Here is a 23,272-nt window from a genome sequence, read left to right as displayed (position 1 = left end):
TTAGGGATGAAAAAGACTTGGCCACTGGGGTCCTTCGAGGATCAGTGCCAGGACTGGTTTTACTCTGACTCATGACTGATGAGTTGAAGAAGGGAGCAAACTGTGAATGCTCCAGTTTTTCACATCTCTTTCAGAAGATCCTGAGCTCTTCTGGGTAGTCAAATGTTGGCTGAACTTCAAAAAGCTCTCAAAGCTGAACAAACAGGGTAAAAATGTGGCAGCCAAGCTTCAGTGTAAACAAACATGGGGAAAAAAATAACTGAAAGCCTGATTACATGACGCTTAACTTGGAATTGGTGGTTACAATCTGGGAGTTGCTGACCCTTCCCTAAAACCATCCTCTCAGCAGCAACCCAAATCCCCCAAATACTGGGCAGCCTGAGGAAGGATATCAAGAACAAGGCAAAGACAGTCACTTTATCTTTACAGATAAAGATAACGAATCCACATTTTAAATACTGTGTGTATTTCTGGTCTCTGCATCTGAAGAAGGATGCAGTGGACTCGGAGAAGGCCACAGAAAAGACCATCTAAAACATTTAAGGAGGAAAAGTACCTCCATTACAAAAAAGGAGACATGAAAAAGGCCAAATTTTCAGTTCGGAGAAGGAAAGCAGAACAAAGGATACGACAGCTTAAAACAAAACAAAAATATATACATACATATATACATACCTATGTATATATATATATATATAAAAATTAAAAAAAAATCCTGAAGATGGCAGGTAAGAACTATAACTCCACAAATCCTGCATATTCAAGGGTAAATAATCACTTGCCTCTATCTTCCTGAAGATGCTGAGATCTAAAGAATCTTAGAAAATGGTATCTATAGTTTGCTATACTGATATTAGCAATGGAGAGCAGCACAGTGTCATTGTAAGTTGTCTTGCTCTTCCAAGATGGTGTCTGATGAAAACCCACAGTACCTGCACATTATAGCTCACTGAAACAATCTTTGAGTGGCTTTAATCTGTTATTCTAACAGATGCAGTCTGGCCTTTATACTACTCTGTAACAACATGTGAATATTGTATGTTGGCCGAGTTAGTAGGAGGTTTCTTACAAAAGCGTAACAGTTTTGATGAACAGGCTGCCAGGAACAGAACCTGGATCAGCTTAGGTCTGTGGATTACATTTAAAGGGTATCCCACCACTGGTAACTAAAAGTGAGGAAATTCAGGAGATATCTGTGTCTTCCCTGGAACATTTTTAAAGTTTCAGAAGTGGAAAAAGAATAAAAAACAAACTATGCAATTAAGAAAAAAAGGCAACAAAAATACAAGAAGTGGACCAGTTCAAAACTATGCTCTCTACAGCAAAAAAACAGGATCTGTTAGGAACTATGCCAGTACTGCTAGCATTGATGTTTTTGCCTTTCTTTCAGACAATCTGTTTTGATAAACAGAGAACAGCACCACAGAGCAGAAGAAAAGGACTATGATGCATAAAAACCCCAAAAATAAACACAGACTCCCAAAGCAGCAACATATTTTTGGCCAGACCTGACGGTGTGAAGAAGTTAAGGTTGTTTTTGTTATCCTCAGGGTTTAGATACACTTTTGCATAAAGATCAGGAGTTCCTTGAGCCTTTGTAAATAAATGGCTGCTTGGGGAATGCTTCCTCTCACATGTGCATGAGGTCCAGGGTGCAGGGTAATTTTATAAATCTCCAGTGTAAATACTTTCAAGAGCCTCTTGTGTAGCAGAGGTTTCCTGATGACCATTTGTTTTCAAATCACAAATTCCCAAAGGGAAGCTACAGACGCACTACACTGCAGATGCTTACCTTCAGTAAGAGCTGCCTGGGAATAACTGAGATACACAATAATCTGCTTTACAATCAGAGGAACACATGCCTGGGGCTCAGAAGGAGTTGCAGAGGGTCATTACCCCCACCAAGGGGGTGTGAGCACACAGACACAGTGCCCACAGGTGTCTGTCGTTTGGGAAAAGTTCGACACTTTTAGGGTCACCTGAATCTTGCATTCTTCCTTAGGCATCCAAGATTGGATGATGGTGGAGACAATAAACTGAGCCACAGGAATTCCAAACACAGTTGATGTTGTAGTGTGCTTTCATGCTTTATAATACTTTGTAATAGTTTTGTTTTTGTATCCCCTTATTTTTCCCAAATGGTTTACCCCTGATTGTACCTCCTCCCTCTACCTGTGTAATCGTTCCCCTTTGTTGAGATCATCCCCAAATCCCCGCCCTGGCTCTCTGTCAGTCACTCAGCATCCCATCCCCTCTATCTAGAACTTTCGGTCAAAGCCATCGAGTGATTAGCCCGAAGCCAGGGGGCAGCCCCCCAAGTATTATCCTATACACTATCCCAAATGTCCTTCCCTAAGGTTTCATTCCTGGAGGGTCTTTATTGGTCAGCAAATGTATCTACCTTCAGTTTCCTCCTGCCCTTCAAATGTAACCTTGGCACTGCTCCTGGGTACTCTGAGCAAGAGGCATCACTGAGGTGTGGGGCTCCTCGGGGGCTCCAAATAAACCTTGGACTGGGCCCCTGCTGAGAGTCGGCCTTTTATCCTCTACCGATGTCTCCAGTGTCTCTTCTGCTGCAAAGGTGACTAGCCTAGCTGCCCTCAGTACCCTCGGGGCACCAGAGAGTGTCCCCTCGCTGTCGCCCGCTTTGGGGCTGCCCCCCCGTTGTCTGCCGACCTGGGGCTGGCTGGGGTTCCTGAGAGGCTTTCAGAGAGGGAGACAAGCTGACACCTTTGTGTCCTTGTTTTTAGGTGGATAAAGAAGCAGAGGTGCTACTCATGCTCAGACTGACCTTCATTTTCTCTGATGAACTACATCAAGGCTTTCATACACTCCCATAAACTGATGTGGTTTTTGACCAGAAGTACGTTTCATTCTTACAGTATGAAAATACTTTGCATTTACCCAGACTGTCCTTATCTGCAGAATATTGATATATATGCCCACATCTATGTTGAAAGTGCCACTACAATTAAGTCATCCCTAATTAACAGACAGCTTTTCATGTTACTCAAACTACTTCTAAAGGGAATTACAAGGGATCTAAAATGACAGTTCTAGTTCTACATAGGACAAGTGAAAATGCATTCAGTTAAAACTGAATCATAGGTTACCTTGTACCTGATGAAATCATGTTATTAAAAAAGTTTTATTTAACATTTTGCACAAAATAAAACCAGGGTTTTCCTTGAGAAGAAAAATGTCTTATAGAATATCACAGAATCACAGAATTCTTAGGGTTTGAAGGGACCTCTGGAGATCATCCAGTCCAGCCCTCACAGAACTATGTTGCCAACTAGTGTTGTAATCAAAATTCTTCCAAACATCTCAATGTAAATTTTACATATTGAAATACAAAAGGTAATTATTACTTAAACTCTGCTTGAACAGATGCAGAATGACAAGGTTTTGACGTGAGCCTTACTGTACATGCTGAAAAGCCATCCTACACATGATACAAATTTCACCAATGCTAATGTCCAGCTTGAGGTCTAATCTACATCCTTTCCTTGGTTACTCTAAAACAGATTACATTTTCTCTTCACTATTCTTTCATGCAATAGAAGATAACAGCTAGTAGAGAACTGAAGAGATTATTAGTCATTTCATAACTATAAAGCTTCTTTGGCCTGTTTCACACTTCTGTTAATGTTTATCAGCTTAATAATTTAGCTTTTTAATTCTTTCATTGATGGTTACATCTGTAACCATGTGCTTGTTATCCTTCTTTGGCCCTTGAGAGACAATGGATGTGAACAAATTTGGGCCACAGTCCAGACAAAGACTGTTTTCTATCACTCCAGTTTCTTTTCTATAGTCTTGTATTTTCTGTAGTCCTTGTCTAACTGGGTCCTAACAGAAGTGCAAGCTTTTGGAAAAGTGTACTTTCCCCGAGGGAAGTTAGGCCAGTCTGACCTCCTCAAATTATACTGATCAAAGTGATGTACAGATTTTCAGAAATGCTCACATACACAGGCTTTCAAAGTGTTTGTTCTGGAACTGATATATAGCAGAGTCAATAACTCTCAAGAATTCCTCTGACTTCTTTAAGACAGAGTCTATATATACTTGCTATTTTTATTCAGTGTTTATCATTGTCACATGCTGCTATTTCACACACTCTTTCATCTACAATGGCCAGATAAATACCATCTGGTTATACTAAAGCCTTCAGGCAGAATAATAAAGATGTAGATGTGTACATAATGCTCTTTCAGGTGCAAGAATGATAACAGTTCCCACGTCCCATGAGATCTGCCTTTTAACACCAGACAAAGCTGGCTGTGAACGTTTAGCACATTTATTCAGAAGGGGGGAAAACTACATTCTCATCCTTTCTTCCCAAACTTATTTCTGCTTTTCACTTGATGACAGTGTAGGAAAACAGTATCAACAAATTCAGAAGTTTCACTTTCTCCTTTTCCCTTCTAAATAGTTCTTCCAGACTTCAGTACCCAAGATGTCCTTCAGCTGTGCCACAGTGCCCATATGATTATTAGCATCTTATTCTAATGACCACAAATAAATACTACCTAGCAGCCTGGTCCTCCCCAGGCAGGACCACGATGTTCTGACATTAATGATCTGGACAAGCCATCTTCAGGAGTAGAGAGAGGGGAGAAACCTGTGGAAAATTGATATTCTTTGGAAAGGCTGCCATGTGCCAGATAAACTTCCACTGGAAAGGTACCAAGATCCAAAGTTGTAATAAAGAGAATGAATAAATGGTAGGAAAAAAATTCCACCATCGGTTACAACTGGATGTGAAGCAACAGCAGAAAGCAATATCCCTAATATCCCTGTGTAAAGCTAATCTAGTTTTAGTCACTGTTGAAGACTAATCAAATCTGATGTCTTCTGAAACAAACTTGCCACTGAAAAGTGCCAAAAAACCAGTAACATGCATAAGTAGTAACAAAAAGCTCAACACCTTTGAAAGTATATACTACAATAATTTGCCTGCTCTAAAATGGCACCACGTTATATCAGGTATGTCTAACATTCACTCTTCTTATGGTGAAAGGTATGCTATGCTGTGTTTTAATCCTTTTGAGCAAGTGAAAGTATATTTAAGACTGCTGGACTTAAAAACAATTTCAAAAATTGAATTTTGCTAAGAAAGACTACTTAGACTAAAAGTTGCATACTACAAAATTTACAAAGCAATTCACCTTTTCTTCAGAATTTTTTTCCCATTCACATTTTGCTAACACAATTTTTCAAAGTGTGCTAGTACTCCTCACAGTCACTAAAATGTTCTTTTTAATCCATTTTGTTTACTACTGAAGACAATAGCCAAGAGCTGATGATGTCCCAGGTAAGTATGGGTTTTTCCTAAAATGGCACAGTCTCTTCTGAGGAATTGAGATATATGGAACTGAAAGCAAAATGCATTTCAAGAAACACTGTATCTGTGTGGAATTCAGATTTCATTCACATGGGAAATGATATAGTATGGGAAATAAAGTCCTCAAGTAAAGTTGTGTTTATCTGAAGTTTGTTTTCCATGCAATAAATTTCCATCAGTGTTGCTGGATTGAAAAAGACATGTCAACCTTATCTTTTAAAAATTACCAGGATTGCACTGCCATTTTATTCCGATGAGAATGAAAAACAAAACTTTCAACCAGTCCTGACACAAATATGAAATGTTCATATGAAATAAGATGTCCTTTTCATGTGTGCATAACTCAATTTAGCACTGTGAAAGAGAAATAATGCTAAAAAATGTCACATGCACAAGTATGCTTAATTAATTTCTTGTTATATTCCTGACAGACCAGTTGCTGGACCCCTGCGTAACAAATGGTGAAATGATCTTGATCTCTTAAAACAAAAATTGTTTGTCTATCACTTTGTGTCTGGAGAGCCTAGAAGAATGACAACTATGCTCCACACTGCAAATCATAAAGTGTTCTTAATCTACATAATTTATATTATATGTAACAAATGTGACTGCCACAATAGCACGCAATGTGATGTTGATCTATCATGGATATATCATTTATCTGCTCTGGAAGGGGTAGCAGCTGGTTGGCTGCACTTCATTCTGTATTACTGCCTTATTTTTACCCCAAGGCTGAGCCAGTAATTACCCCAGCCCTAACAGTAAGCCTGGCTGAAAGATATGCCTGGACTGCTGCCATGGAGGTTCCAAAAGGCTGGATGTGTAGTGGCCACCCAAAGCATCTGATTCCTGCCTGACACCAACACAAAAAAAAGCCAACAGGGAAATCCAACTTGTTGGCTCCCCTTCCATAATTATATCATGCTTCATGCAAACCATAAGGTTCAATAGGTGAAGAGGTCTTGTAAGGAATTTGAACATTTGCCATCTTATCATTAGGTAATGACATTTTAATAGTTTAATTAACCATTAGGCAGTGAGAAGTTCAGCATGAGAATGGCTGAAACTGCCTAGTAATTAACTTGTGAAACAAGATATGCTGCAGGGAAGGAGAAATAATCCTATTTGTTTTGAAGAGGGTCTTAGGGTTGGGTGATAGGACAAGAAGGAGGCTGTTCAGTCTCCAAAGGTACTATGAAAGGGTCAGAAGGCATTAACAAAAAGAATAAAATAATTGTAAATAATAAGAAGAACTTTTGACATTAAAAATGCCCATTAGGAACAAGATGCACATAAAACAAAACCATCCTAAGACATTACAGTACAATACAAATGTTGAGTTAATACACATTGTTGACAGTTTTGTTTCTCACCTATCCAGAAGAATTTTAAACAGGGAGAAAATGTAAAAATAGATGACTGCAGAACTTCTAATCAACTAGCACCTGGGAAGCAGTGCATGTGACACAAGGAGTTACACCTGCTAATGAAGTGACATGGAAACAGCTGCACTACAAACTATTTTTAGCAGCAGAAGGAACAAGTCCCAGTGACACTGGGTGAGCTGAGGAACAGAGACTTAGATAAGTTCCCTGCATGTCCCTCAGTCTACACTGATCCCTCACCCAAAACTCTGGAAAGCTCTGTGGAACTACTGTAGCTGTTTCTTCTCACTTGGTATTGCTAGTGCATAAGACTTAAAAGTGCCACTTTGAGCCAACCAGCAACAGACAGTCAGGCACAGATACAGCTGAGTAACACAGCAACTACAAGTGAAAAGATGATATCTGGCACTCCAGTAACAGTGCAGGCAAATTATTTACTTAACAATAAATTATCAGTCCATCACCAAGCATAATAAACAGCAAACCCTGAAGCTCTCTGTCCCTGAGTTTTCCCCAGCAGAAACTCCAGAACATGTTTTCTGGTTAGAATATGCAAGGAATGTAAAACCAATCTGATTTCCTTAAGGTCCTGTAGGTAGTTTAAAGTCCTAAAGCAAGTGAAGCCCACTTGCATAAAATGCTGTTGTGTGTTTGTAGGATTATTGCCTGTGTGATTGACAGTAGAATACTACTGCTATGCATTTTACCCTTAAAATATGTGCACTTCAGCAATTAGATGTTACATATGTGTACATACATGTACACATATGTAGCACAGCAGAGGAAGAGAGAGAGAATTTAAGATGATGCCAAATCCCAGGGCTAGAAGAAACATGAAAGTAAATGGAATCTGCTGCCTATGTCTCCAAGTTCCCTTTGACTGCAAAGGGCACTTGTATTTAGAATTGGAATAGGGAAGCAGAGGGCAGGAGTGTCACAGGTAACTCCTGTAAAGTCCAGTGGCTAAAACAATGCCCTGTCAGGGGGCTGTAGGATGGCTGAAGTGCTGTGGAGATTATCTTCAGAGCATTTCAAAGCACCTGAAGTTGGTTCTGTATCTAAACAAGCATACAGCTCCAGCATGCCTCACAGGCCTCAACTCACCTGTCATAGATGGTGCCAGTTTTCTTTGTCCTTTGTGGTCCACAGTACCTTCATAAGCCACAGTCACATCGTACACTGCATCCAGATAGTCTTTCATTGAGTCAATGGCTACATGAGTTGCCTTCACCCGTGGAGTCAGCACATGCTTTAGTATAGCAAGTCCTAGAGGGGAAAAAAGTAAAAAAAAATAACTACAGTGTTTGAAAGTAAACTAGACTATTTTCACAAAAGGAACATCACACCAAGGAATGTCAGCATCTCCATTCAAAAGCACAAGAGGTTTATTTTCAATCTCAATTCTCAGTTGAGAGTGTGCACATGTACTCACTGCTTATGCTCTACTGAACACATGTAGAAGATGAAACAGAAATCCTAGAGGACAATAACAACAGGAAGGCTGCTCAGTAAGAGGGCCTTTTCTACAACTCCTGACTAGATGCAGTGATGGCTTTAATGTGACTCAGGACTGATGAAACGGCCCTTCTCATTACTGTTTATGTGTGTCCAAATGAGGTTAAAAAAGAGAGCAAATTTTCTGAGAAATACTAAACACAAATAGCATCACCTCCTGAAATTCTGTATCAGAAACAGATTTCATGGATAATCACAGAGGATTTTAAGCACACCTAATGCTCATCCAGCATTTTACTTCCCAAGGACAAACCAATTTAGTGAACATACTGAATCCTAACCTACTTACTATCCCAGCGGAAAACTTAGCAGCAGTGGGAGAAAATACAGCACTGAGAACCAAAACCAAGGAGGAAATCTCCTGTGCTTCCCTGCAACCTCTTACAATTGACTTGGCTACTGAAAAACTCTCATGACAGAAATCAACTTTTAACTTTTCCAGGCCAAGCCACAGAGTTTGGTATGTTAAGAACACAAGACTATCAGGTTTAACATCACACCACACATCTTAACAACAGTATTTTATATCCCTTTTTACTTCAGTTGACTACTTCCACTTAGAGCATACTTAAGAACATTAAGTATGAACGCACTGGACACAAGAGAGTAAGAACACATTGGGCTCAAAAGTATAAGCCTGGTTCTCTTTCCAGAATTTTAATATACAATGACTTTCAAAATTAAAACAGGCAAACAAATAAGTCCAAACTCAAAACCTTTTCTTGACCTGAACACAGCTCTTCCACATTTACTTGAAAGGGCTTCTAGAAAAAAAAAAGGATGCTATGTAAAATTTTTCACTATTTTTCTATATGTATCTTTCTCAAAGAGAAGTATCAGAATAAAATTGTGGCTTTTCATTTCTAGCCTATTTTTCAGTGGCTTACTCTTCAGTGCGTTTTTAAAGAACCATCCATTGGTGAATCTACTGGTTCCTGGTGGGTGAACAGGAAATTTTTCTAAACCAAAGTAGTTTTGATACCTTTCTGCTTGCTAAATCAATTCAAAACATTCTATATTATGTTCTGATTTTGTACTGAACTCCCTTGCTGGGTAAAACATACTTTGATCTAACATTATGAAAATATCTAGTGAACATTTTAAGATAATGCTTGTTTCTACATCATTCTAACATTCTTAAGAGTTGAAAATTTCAATATAAATCACTATCTTGATTTTTTAATATTTGCTAAGAATCTCCTTGTCTGAATGCAAAGATAAAAGGCTTTTTATCAGCGCTCCTTCTGAAGCCATTGTTCCATGCATTACCGGCAATAGTGATAACTGTCTATGCAAAATGTTATATGGATCATGTAAATATTTTGAAGCATAACAGAGTGGTAGTGTTTTCTTAGCTTGTGAACTGTTACATCAAACAGCTAATTATGTTATGTTTCAAAATGTTTACTCTGTAAATGAAGCACTGAATATTCTCGTGCTGTGTCAGCAATGATATTAGTGTGGACATGACACTCAACACAACTCTTGCTGAGACGAATTCCCAAACATATTCTAAAAACACTGTCATTCCTTTCCTGCCCAACTCATGTTCCCCTTCACCAAACTATATTGTGAGGAAGAAAAAGGTAAAACTGTGAGAATTGAATCATCTAGACAAATTATTAAGTTAGGTATCTATGACTATTAACTGCTATTTTTTTTTTAATCCATAGCCAGTTCTGGTGATGAAGATGGTCAGTGACAATCTATGAAGTGAAAATGTAGAATAAGCCACTCCTATTCCACATGCTCTCAGTGAGCTCTTGAGATCTTAAGTACAAGCTACATGATAAGCATGCAGCAACAGCAGTTCAGCACATCCTTTTAAAGAATCTGTTTTATAAAAACATTACTACATATTCTTGCAATTACTTATGATCTTTGCTAAAATCAACATAATAGAATTTAAATCCAAGTAGTTACAGTATAGTTACCTTGGCAAGCTGCCTGCATCCAATTCACAAAACACACTGTGCTTAAACTGTTTTTAATGTTGTGCAATACAGTTAGGACCCTCTGTCAAAGTATTTAAGGTCATGAGATTTTATTTTAAATGCCAAAGAAAATGAACTAGATACTAGTTATATTGTAATGTTCTACCTTAAAAAGCCATAGCTTTGCTCTTCTAACTTTTGAATGATAGACATTAGGAAAAAAAAAAAAAGAAAATCTGAAGAAATATGATGAGCAGTGATACTTCAAATATCATCCATTTGCTACATTATTGTAAGATGCAGAATTACTTGAGAAAGTCTGAAGAAAACTGAATGAAATAAAATAATTACTTTGGCAAGTACAAAGGCCTAAATAATTTACACCTATAGGACTGAATTTTTCATCTAAACAAAAAAAAAACCCAAAAAGACACTAAACAAAACATCATTTATCTAACTTCAACAGGGCAAAGTAACATAATAGTAGCTAAGTACAAGTCTGTGTAGAAGATTGCCATCCTCTTCTCTTCATCCAGGCCAGAAACTCAAAGAGCTGTTCAGTACAGGCAACCATCCATATTTTCAGAGTTGGACTTCGTTAGTTATATTTCTACCCATTGTGTACACACCACATTTTGAAAAGAAAACAGTAAAAATTCTCAGCTCAGGATTAGTTTGAGGTCTCCACACCTCTCTCTCCTCCCCATGAAAGCATGTACTTGAAACTCAACTTTCAAGTACACAAAAACTGAAAGAAGGGTGAAAACCGATGAATTGATTTCAAGACAAATTAGATCTTTCCTTTTTCATGTAAATGTGTGTGCAGTGAAGATATCAGACAGAAAGCTCTGTAGTTACGCGCAGTGTCCCAAGTACTCACCCTACTCTTGGGTTCCCACCAGCTTTCTGGAATGCCTCCAGTGATTCAAAGCTTTACATATTGAAACCAGAGTCCATAATTACACGTAATAACAAATGGTAGGAGAGCTCATCCATTTGTTTGCTAGTATTCCATCAGCTTACAGAAACAGGACTCAGCTGATTACAGTATTAAAAAACTGCATGCACTAGTAAAATTGATTTTCTGTTACCATGAACTAAAGTATACAGGAAATGCAACTAATCTCCGCAGGAACAGCATAACCAGTCCACAGCAAGACAAGGGAAACAACACACATTGGTACACTTTCTTCCCGTGGGTATCTACAGAAATACAATGTAGCTCCTTGTTTTCCTATCTTAATTTCCTAAATATAACCTTTAATAACACAGACCCTTACTTCATTCTAATGATTGGTCTCAAATGCTACTCAAGGTCCATAATCTACTCTTTTTTAGAACTATATTCTTTGTCCACATCTCACTGAGCACTTTTAGACCAAGCCTGCTTTCATCAAAGTGTAGAATAAATACCACCAAAAGTTATTTTCTTTAGAGACAACTCCAAATAACTTTTAAGGATATTGAATACTTTGAATTGCCTTAGAATACAATCAAAAACTAATGCCAAGATCTAGAAGGGAAACATTTTCAATTCGCTCAATTGAAACACCTCTTTTTTACATGACCTGTAAAACAATTTTGAGATAAGCATATCCTGCATACACAAACATCTTAGCAGAAAGCATATTTGTCAAGCTAAGCTTAGCTTTAAAAAATATTTACATGAGCAACTTTTCTGCATAAAACCAAAGAAGATAATAAATGCATACCTTAAATGTTTGCTTCATTAAATGACCTTTGTTAGAAATCGAACATTAATACAAAATTCCAAAAACGCTTTTCACCAGGGAAGATTGTTTTGTCTTCATTCAGCAAAAACAAGCCAAGTTAAACTTAAGAAGCTTCTCATCCCTTTGGCTTTGACTTTTCAGAGTTAGTAATATTAGGAGTAGGAGGGTTTTGGATTATTTCTGTTTATTTTAAAATTTTTAAAATGCCATATGTTAACATTTTGATAAAATTAATATTCTACTAAACCAAAGAAATTTGCGGTGTTTGGGGGTATTCTGTGCAAGGCCACAATTCATACCCAATGATCCTGATGGGTAACTACCAACACAGCATATTCTATGATTCTATGACTGACTACTACAAAATGATAAGAAATCCACACATAGATATTTTGGCTACATACAAATGAAATAAATTTTACACCAGAAACTCGCACAAAAAATAGCCATCATGTGTATTACAGGGTTTATAAACATTTTTCTCTATAGTCCAATATAATTACAAAGACCCAGGCTTAAAAGATTTACAGTTTGAATTAAATAGATCCAATAAAAATTACCACTTCTATTATTATGACAAAATTTAAATCCCTATGAAAATATGAGTGCACCTACACATTAAGACTGGACTCAGCAACTCAAGCTCACTGACTAGTGGGGAAGAAGTCCTGCACTTTTAAGATGCCTAAACCTATGGAACAGAGCCTGAAAGGTATCACCAATATGTAACCTGAGTGACTACATCAGACTTTGAAGACAAGAACCATGTTGACTGACTACTTCCACACAACTGAAAACAAAAGCAAACTCGACTACTGACTATATACTTAAAGACTGGAAATTAGAATGCAAAAGATCAGAAGACAAGGGGCAAAACCCATGCCATCATATTCTTAGTTCTTTGAGAGAGCAGAGGAAGAAATATTTCATTATGGGAATGTGAGTGCCCATCCTGGTAGCAATTGCTGGAGTCATCTCACCCAAGCACCTACTTTTTGGCAGGAGAGGACAGCGAGGTGTATCAGGCTCAAATCCAGCTATATGGCACACATGCCCCTTAGCTTGAAAGTCTCCACCAGAAATGAGAAAACCTAACACATCTGATATTCTGGCAAAACATGGCTTATGTGGCTTGTTGCAGCTGTAAAATGTCAGCAAATATTGTTATTTTGGGCAAAAAATATAAATACTGGATTAATTCTCTTAACTTCACAAAATTCAACTTGTTCTGTGATTAACTCCTGCATTAATCCTACTACAAATAACCAAAAAATTTAGTTTTAGAGAATTTTGCTTTCATTTTTAAATGTCAACAAGTTTCTTTCCCAGCACAATCAAACAAACATATTTTGAGGTTACCTTCTATCCCAGGTAAGAAGCTGATCTGAGGGGAATCTTCTGCCACTTCTAAAAGGTATGAGCAATCCTTCAGTTTTTGGAGGTACTAGCATTGCTCTTAGATGACAACATTCTCAGTTCATCACCACAAAATCAGTATTCCTGGAAGTAACCAACTTTCTGTTGCTAATTCTGACTGAATTCAATTCAGTGGATAGAACTTACAATGGACCCACCCTGTGTGTTTGAATCACTTGTTTCATAAAGAAGAAAACAATCTGTTCTTGTTAGAAATTGAGATTTTGTGTGGAACTCAAGCCCTACGACAAAACAAACTGTAACATGAATTATTATTGGTATTTTTAAATGTTGCCTCTCTTTCAAGGGCTTAAAACTTAAATTTTTGCTGCTTGATATCCTTCCATTTTATTCATAGGCAGTTAAGATTTATTTAAATACTCATATCAATGACTGAAGACATAATAGCTGAAATGGCACATTACTTCATTATATGTCAGCTTTTTATTAAATTCATTTTCAATTTCTTTTTGTTGAACTGGTCCTAGGACCAACTGTAAAGAGCCAGTACCTCTATGCAAAACTTAAAAAGAACATCAAGATATCTGATGCAGCTCATCAACTGGTCCCACTAAGAGCAGGTAATTAAGTTCAGCCCAAGAATTCTGCCTAAACTAATGAATCTTCTCTAGAAGAGGATATAGCTCACAGAGAGTAAAAGTAAAATCCCACAAAAGCCTTTTTATACTTCCACTCTGCATATACACACACTAATGTCAAAACCAATATTTCAAACAGCATGATAAACCTTGAGTTATGTTTTGCTCTAGGAATAGCTTTGTTATCTTTGGGGGTAATGGCTCTGGTTCTAACATCGGTTTCTAGTTTAACTCTTCTTAATTTAACCACTTTTCCAAATATTACACTTTCAGTATTTTCTCAACATAAAATTGAGCAAAAATGTAGGGGCAAATCATTTCAAGGTACAAAACAAGCAAACAAATTCCCCTACATGTCAGTAAGGCCCACACTGAAGCACCATGATCTGTAACAAATATACAAGATGACAAGACTAAATTATTAGACTTCATTATATCCATACAAAGAATGAAGTGCAATTTTATTTAAACTGTAGGTTACAGTACATCCTCCTCATTCCTATGGCTGGCAGAACTACTGTGCATTACTACCCTTCCTAAAACTGTAGGAAGTAAGAAATCTCCTGGATCTTTCGGACAAGCATGGCGAGGTGTTTGTGATGGAGCTCAGCAGCGTCCCGTAACTGCGCTCCCGGGGAGCGTGGCCATGGCTCAGCCTGCCCCTGGCCATGCGGGGCTGTGGCCGTGGCTCCCATGCTGCAGCCCCAGCACCCAGCCAGCACCGTGGGGACATTGGGGTTGCTGAGGGCAGGCCATAAGCCAGAGCCAGCAGCACTGCCCAGCACCAGGGTGGGATCCTGGGAGCTGGAATCACATCCTGCCAGCAGCCATGTGGAGCTCCCCATCCCCACAGCACCCAGCATACTGGGATGTGCCCTGGGCTGGCACGTGCTCGAGGCTCAGCCTTCAGAACAGCCTGGTTCTGCTCTCAGTGTCAGCCCCTGCTTCTCAACACACTTGCACAAGGGATGCTCCAGCTCCCGTGAGCATCTGTATCTGCGTGGACATGCAAGTGAGCAGGGCCCCAGGGGAGCACAAACTGCTTCCCATCCTCCCCACCTAAAAAGTGGGGCAGAGGCAGTGGGGAGAAGGAGATCAAGAGGATTCTGCAAAGAATTGGAGATAATTATTGTTTAATAATTATTTGTCATGAGAGTTTTTAAAAGGAGTAATCGTTGCAAAATAAAAACAGACCATGACTGGAGAGAAAACCAGCAGAAGAAACAAACAGGTGCTCTGAAAGCACAAAAGCAGTATTTTACTGTTTTGCAGACTGTAGAGATATAATTAAAAGGTGAAATAAAATAATAGTAAAACAATGAGAGCCTTTTCCCTGAAAAAGAAGGTGAGGAAAAACACCCCTATCAAACAGTCCCCTCCCTCTGAACTCTCAAAGAACCACCAACCTAAATGAAACATTTGACTTTCATTTCCGACAGGAAACTGAAGCGATGAACAAATACTTTATGACTTCAGCTCTCCTGCTCATACACGCAAACAAATTCCATTCTTCCCAAGGAGAAGAAAGCCATATATCCTTTGGACAAGAGCTAACAATACTTAATAGCTTGATTATATCAACAGGCTGATTCACAGACTTGTGAATTCATTTCAGTGTGTCACAGAGATGAATTTACCAGACCTATTTGTTATTCTTTGTTTACTTTTAGAGTGAATTATTTCAGTTTTGGTCAACAGGAAAAAACAAAATCAGGAAACATGTTCACTGAACTGTTGGATTTAAAGTTTATGTGCATATGATATGGTGTGAAAAAATACAAAAAATCCTGGGACTCTTGGATTTTCTGCAAGCCTTTCTGAAGAGGAAGTAATTCCATCTGTGTTAGAGAAAATGCCAATAATCAAAGACTCCAGAAGGAAGCTCAACCAAGGAAAAGTGAGACTGGAAGGTGAGAGAGGAAGAAAACCAAAATGCTATAGGAATACTAACACTAATTAAAAGTGAAATTATGTAAGACTCTTTCTTTTAAGGCACAACAAGCTTTATGTAAAATATTCTTTATATTGACTAACAACTGTAATTGGAGCTACAATATCGACTTAGATAGACCAGGGACCTGATTCAGTGTAGGCAATTCCTACAACCTTAAGGAGCAAGAAAATAAGTAAATACACAGCTATAGGTAGAAACTGCAGGTAGCCTTCTGGAGTACTGTTACTATTGTACATTGTAAAATGCATGAGATGTCTGTATATTAACTACTTCAATCTTACTTTGTAAGCAAAACAGTAGTTTATACTATTCTAAACCTTTAAACACCAATCGTGCAGGTTTTAAAGTCCAGTTAAGGTGACATGATCTTCACATTACATAACAATTTTATATAATATATGTTAGCACAGTAACAAAAGAATTCTTCCAAAATTTTTTTTGCTTACCTTCCTTTTCAGCAAATGATTGACTATCCGCAATGACTTTTGGTATTTCTGGATTGTAACGAGTCCCCTCTGGAAAAATCACTAAATACATCTGTGGAATTTTAAAAAGAAACAAAACAGACAAGCTCTTATAATGAATGTAAACTGGCTGCTTTTACAGAAATTATCAACACTTTATAGGTCCATATTATATTTATCTCACACCATTGATTATTGCAAGGATCAAAAGAAAATCAGAATACTTGAGCTAAAATTTCTTAGCTCTAAGAAACTTACTGTTCAAGCTTCATAATAATTTCCTTTGAAAATACACCATAGAATATACTCCATGTGATTTAGGAAGGGAGACAGCACGTGTGAACAGAAGTCAGCAAGTCAGGAGCAGCTGATATCAACAAGAGTATCAGTTTTAAGAGATTTTGAAAAGACAAATCACAAAGTGACCATTTTTTAAAAATAGTGATCTTGCCTCTAGTCTTTCTTTATACTGAAATATACACTAATTCATTCATTATTAGAAATACTATTAATTGAAATGATGACAGATCTTATGTGCCTTTTATGTCTCTCACTGAATTGGATATTAAAAATATTAGGAACTCAAACTCATAGTTTAGCGTAATTTGAACTTTAAAGTCACATTCCTTCAAGCATGCGTGTCTGCAAGGTTAGGTTTCCCAAGTAAATTAATTTGCTTGCCTGTTCAGCACCAAATCTATGGGTTCTCAAATCACTACACAGGTAAAGGTTGCCTAAGTATCTGCAAATCTGACTGTAAAATTATGTACCTAAATAGGAGGAGTCAAATTTGATAATTTTTCATTTTCTTTTGAAACAGAACAGAGGGGTTTTGGGTTTTTTTTTTTTTTTGTGTGTGTGTGTGTGTGTGATGCATAATCTCCTATAAACAAAGCTGGTGCAAAACATCACTTAAACAGTGAAAATTCCATATTGGGGGCTCATCTGCAGAAGAAACTATGGTCACAAATGATAACTGCTATTGAGCTGAATGTGACACATTCATAAAATGCCTGCTGTAAATACTTAATTTATTAACTTTGCAGAAAACAGTCTCAAGAAACATTTGAAAGAAAATAAGATAATCAATTTACAAAACAGTCCAAGGAATATTATCAGTGATTAGACAGAGACTTTGATAATTGGGAGTGCACATCACATTAAGATGCAAAGTTAAATAAAACCTCAAAAAGAGACACATAGGAGTGCAACTTTGTGCTTCTGGCTGACAGAACATCAGAATGTGCTGGTACTTGCACTTAATGATTGTGGAACAGCTACAGAAGGGGCTGAATGCCAAAAGACAGGCCCCAGCAAATGACCTCTCCAGAATTACCCCAGAGTGAGGAAGGTTGAAAGATGCACTAAAACGGAGAGGTGGGAAGAAATCTAGGAAATGTGCCAACCAGAGAAGCCTGCTGGAGATCAAGAAAAAGGAGAGCTGACTACATAGCCTAGCACCTGATAGGGAAAAAAAAATAAAGAAAATCAACATCAAAAATAGCAAAACCAGCGTCAGTAAAGAGAATTAGGAGAAAGACTGTACAGTGTGTTTGGGGAAAACTGGCAGACTGCAGAGGCAAGTCCAAGAATGTTCAAGGACCCAAAGAAATCCAATAATCATATAGATTTGGTGGTGAGGGAACAAAAGAAAATGGGTTTAAGAGTCAAGGTGCTTACTTTTTCATACATAACTGTAGCATAAGTATAGGGACAAGAACAGGAATCCTTAGACCCAGATGCAGTCCACACTTCCCCCAGTCCTCTATACATTTCATATACGAAGTATAACGTTGGGATATTTAAGTGACCAAGTAAAACTTTTCAGAGGTAGCTGGAAAGGACATAACATTCAAAGCCAGGTGCATTTTTCTTCTTTTCATATATGTGCTTATGTGCAAAACTTGTAATCTGGATGCTTAAAATGGTAATTAAAAATGAGCTGTTCCAGTTTCACTTAAAGATGTGCACTCCCTCCACCTCCATTAAAGACTACACTGCTGAGCTCTAAAGGGTAATACAGCCACAGTAACTGGTCATAGAGCAAAGGAAGTGAAGCATACAGGACAGGAATATCATTCTTGGTACACAGCTCAGCACTTATAAGCAGGCAACATTGTTACTGGTCTTCAAAGCAGATAATCACCCCCAAAAGCTGGCTGCACAACAGGGAACAATATCGACTTACTCCAGTCCTATGTGCATAACACAAACCAGGGACTGAAATTGTATTTTACTTATTAGTAAACCTCTACAACACAAGCAGCCAAACAGGTTTTTTGACCAGAACCTGAATATCTCTGAGTTGAAAGCACACCAACAAGACAGAGAAGTGGCCTTTGCTTTAAATTCAGCATATAATAACCTACTATATAGCTCATTAGGACTGTTTTAACAGTAGAATTCATGAATGTAAATAGCTGACCTACTTATACTCACATACAGTCCTGCACAAGACAAAGATATCCTGCCAGTGCCAGAACCACTCGTATGACTGGCTTTTCTCCCACCATGGGCAGCAGAAGTTAAATCTTTAAGCACTACTTCCAAAGACTGTAAGAACTACAAATCTCTAAGATTTTAATAACTAAATAAGCTCCCATGAACTTGGAATAAGAACTTGTAGAAATATTTTAATTGCCTAGAAACACTAGCTGCAGACCATTAGACCATTAGACCATTTTTAATGCAGACTTTTCAATTAGGGCAATTAGCTACATAAAAGTTACACACTTTATTGGTGCAACATACAGCGCTCATGTTCAAAACAGCAGAGACAGTTTTGGATTACCACAGTCCCTGATTCATTGAGACACCAATTCTAACCCAAGCAATAAGTCCCTATGCTCAGGTATGCGGTACTTTCATTTCTTCTGTGGAACGGGTGAGTGTCAGTAAACTTGGTATCTCTCATCAATTTGAAAGCTTCAAGGAGTGGATCAGGATTCATTTAGTAGAACCCTACTGATTCTTGCTGGAGCCAGAAAATCAAAAAAGATGCAAGTCTTTTGGATTTTGCCAATCAGAGGCTACCTGAAGAGTCCCCAGTGCACTTGCCACAACCCACAAACACAACGAATGGAAGATGGTAACTGCATTCTCCCAACAGCAATGCTTCATTTCCCCAGCACTGTCAAGGTCTCACAGGCAAACAGAAACAGCAATGGCACTAAGCGGGGGGGTTGTGCTTCCAGAGAGGGGATAGGGCAGCTGAGGGAGTCCTGAGACAGATCAGATTGCCACAAATTGAGGTGTGGGCAGAGCAGGGAAAAGCAAAGCGACACACAAGCCCCTGGAATACAGAACAACCATAAACATATAGCAAGAAAAGGTGGCCAAGGGCTTTGGAGAAAGTTCTGGAGTGAGTAGATGCTACTCTGTAGAAGAACATAGGGCATGAAGAAGTGGTAACTACTGACTAAAGGTATCTTGCATTTACTGTGCTGCTCTCATGTGAAAAAGGGAAAACAAATATTTTAATTTACAAAATTCAAAATTGTCTTACACAATGCACTTGCTTAATTTTAGTATTATTATTATTATTATTTATTATTGCTATTGTGTCCTGACAGCTAGAGAGATTCACATCTGCATCCATTTAGACACTGCCTAGAAAGTATGCTTCTAGTGAATCGAATGAGAAACATTACCACTCAGATCAGTAACTGAAAAACATGTGGTATGAGAAAGCCTATCTGGTATAACTGGAACAAAAAACAAAAGCCGATGTGGGAAAAGCAGGCAAGGACATTTGTGATTTACAATTGTCAGGAATTTGCAAATTAGTAACTATATCACAAAATTATTACTTTAAGCCTCACAGCAGTTGTATTAATGTGTCTGTAACCTCTATGTTTTTATTGTTTGATTAGCATTTCTTCATATGACTGAATGAATGACAGAACCAAAACATAGTAATCAGCTAAATATTGGTTGTACAGGTTTAAATCCCACATCTCAGAATGCAGATTTCCTACTCTGGATGCACGATAAAAAAATAGAAGTGACATTTTCAGTCATCAAATTGAATAGTTTGCTGTTCAGAAGAGTTAACTTTCTTTATAAATCAAGTAGATTAAGCATATCAAGTAACAGCTGGATACTCATTCATTGGGCTTACATTCATCTGTGGCTTACATTAAAACATTAACACAAAAGGGTTCTTTAAACACTGAGACAGTCTCTGCTCTCACAACAAGACATGTGATTGCAATTTGTTAGCAATCAGTTAAATTTTTTAAACCAAATCACATCTTGAGTGAATTTTATCAACAAAAGTCCTAATAATGCACCATTTAGGCATACAATTCAATGAGAGTTTGAAAAGCAAAGTGACTTCCAGAACTAAGAAAATACATTGGTTTAAGATCCCCACTAAAAAAACGCAGGTGCAACAGTGTTTCAGTCTGCTATCAGCTTTGCGTCTGTCTGACATTGTTGTGCTGCATCTAGGAAGAGGTGTGGACCAGCTGCAGACCTGAGGGCAGGAAAAGGGGCTGTTTGTAGCAGACAGGTGGGTGAAAGTCATAAGACAAGGTGAACAAGGAGAATCATGCAGTCCACTGCTGTCTACACAAAAGGAGGCACATCAGAGTACTGAACAAGTTATACTGTGCATGTAAGAGGCAGGAGGCAGCCTTATTTTGCCTGTCAGTTTTAACTCAAATTTACTTGTCATACCTTTAGAAAAAAAGCTCCACAGTGAAGCAGTAAAGAGTTTGCTATGCTAACGAAAACAGAAGAATGGTTCTGTCTTCCTACACATCTTCAATTTCTTAATGGGAAAAGGGATGGCTCCAGACAGACTGAACATTACTCATCTGGATTCTTTTGTTTAAATTGTATGTGGAGAGAAACTGTAAATAACAATGTGACCCTTAACACAGATTCCCGTCCATCTCTTCTTTATTGGTATACAAATCTTTCCTGAGCAGCTGAAAGGCCAGCTCATCTCTAGCACTACATTAAAGAAAGAACTCCACCACGTACACACAGGATGACTAAGCTACACCAGCTGCCCACTAAAGTGAGGAAAGTCCACCCTGAGCTGTACCATACAGCACATGAAAATTCCAGAGTCATAGATTAGTTATTTTTGCATGAAGCTGATGAGTGCAGGGCATACTTCATCAAAATGTCTTCATTTTAAAAGCAATATGGTTGCTTGTAAATGTCATGCTAAGTTTCAAAACTCCATGAATAATGCAGTAAGGACACAGGTTATCATGTTCTTCTCACAGTAGTAACTGTAGGTTAAAGGCCATTTAAGAGGATCTACATTTAAATTCTCAGATAAAGTGGGCTATAAGAAGTTTAGTCTTCTCTCAAATGACAGCTCAGTGGTCTGTGTCTTTTACCCCTGCAGATGCAAACATTTGCCTCAGTAAACAGGCTTTTAACAACTTTGGTTTTGTAAATTTAAGTGTCACTCCCTATACGTTTGACTGAGAGATTTTAAACAATTAATTTCTGAAGCACTTATTTCTCTTCTATACTGCAAAACCTGATAATATGAGGCAAATGGCAACAACTGCCTGGTATCCACGTCCAGGTTCTGTGCTCATTTCCAACACCACCAAACTCCCAGAGAGCTAAACAGCAGCAAAAAACAAGCGAACCCAAGTGGTCCCATATTTATTAGGCATTACCTTTGATAGGTTAGGGATAGGTTTTCAATCTACACACAACTCAGGAGGGAGAAGAAAAAACAGAGACTTCTGGACAGAGACTCTCCGCAGACAGAAACTTCTGGATTTATTTCACGTACTAAACACATGGAAAGCAGAACCCACATCAGTTCTTATCTTTAAAGAAAAGCTTTATGCTTAAACCTCTCCTTACATTCCAACTGTGCTAAAATGACACACTGCAGCAAGGCTGAACACCATTTGCAGGTTTCCAAGGACATAATCAGGAGAGTTTCTAGGCACATCTTCCCAAGACTGTATTAAAAGAAAAATGCACATTTTTCTAAAGGAGATTAATTCAACACAGACTTTGAATTAAGACTCTTACCACCATGTAAACCTTGTAATAACAACAAACCCCTGCTTTTTAGGAGGTGCAGAGTGAAGCCAGAAAACCAGACTCAAGCAGAACCTATCTTTTTAGTTAGCAAGAAAGCCATGGGCCTATGCAGGAAAACACCTTGCTGGCTTATTTCATCCAGACTAACTAAAACGAACTTAACCAGCACTCTGCAGGTGGAAGAATTGCTTTGGGGGATGACTACAAGTATGTCTCATACATCCTGCAAGCAGCCTTTGCTTATTCCATTACATCCCAAGTTTTACAGCAAGTAGAATCTTTATACCACTGACATGTGGCAAATAATGAGGCCTCATTACGTTACAATACAACCTCTTTACATTCCAGGACGCTCCCTGGTAAGGGAGGATGCAGGTTGCCACCACTGAACATGACCATCTTCTCTATGGACATCATTGATTAGATACTGTTTACTTGTTGCAATGTATTCTTGGCCTAACTTATATGCTAACAATTGGAACTTTCTTTTCTTAATTATAACACAAAAAAAATAATGTTAAATCTTAACTGAAGACAAAATGAGTTTGAGCACTGTCTGACATAGGGACACTTTACTCCTTTAAGTCCCACAGTAAGCACAATGTCAATTCACTTTTTCAAAAGAGACATATGTACAAACATAAACTCACCATCTCCAAATAAGAAAAAAAAATACTATTATGAATGTCAAAACAACCCATGAACTCTTTTTTCCCCAAGTCTCAGGATATAAAAGTTTTGACAATATGAGGAGTTTAAGTCCTGATAACACAATTTTAAATAAAATGGAAGTTTAACTGTTCTATATCAAGGCTTGCTTAGTTGTTTTCTTTTAGCTTGGCCAAAAAGGAAGAAAAAAATCTAATGCACAGCAAGTAATGGAAGCAAAGCACAGTGA

General features: G+C 38.0%; 1 protein-coding gene across 1 annotated transcript in view; it reads right to left on the bottom strand.

Moving 5' to 3' along the window:
* AGPAT5 (1-acylglycerol-3-phosphate O-acyltransferase 5) overlaps positions 1 to 23,272 on the bottom strand; it is a 55,800-nt gene that overhangs the window by 11,270 nt on the left and 21,258 nt on the right. Inside the window, exons 5-6 of the mRNA XM_041420693.1 lie at positions 16,330 to 16,420; positions 7,837 to 7,998 (exon numbers count right to left, since the gene is read on the bottom strand). Coding sequence (XP_041276627.1) covers positions 7,837 to 7,998; positions 16,330 to 16,420 — 253 coding nt within the window. The remainder of the gene's footprint in view (positions 1 to 7,836; positions 7,999 to 16,329; positions 16,421 to 23,272) is intronic.

Source organism: Onychostruthus taczanowskii, unplaced genomic scaffold (assembly GCF_017590055.1).
Source record: "Onychostruthus taczanowskii isolate IOZ18803 unplaced genomic scaffold, ASM1759005v1 scaffold11, whole genome shotgun sequence".
NCBI lineage: Eukaryota > Metazoa > Chordata > Aves > Passeriformes > Passeridae > Onychostruthus > Onychostruthus taczanowskii.
Note: the sequence above shows the minus strand (reverse complement) of the source record. Positions and strands in the feature narration are given on the sequence as shown.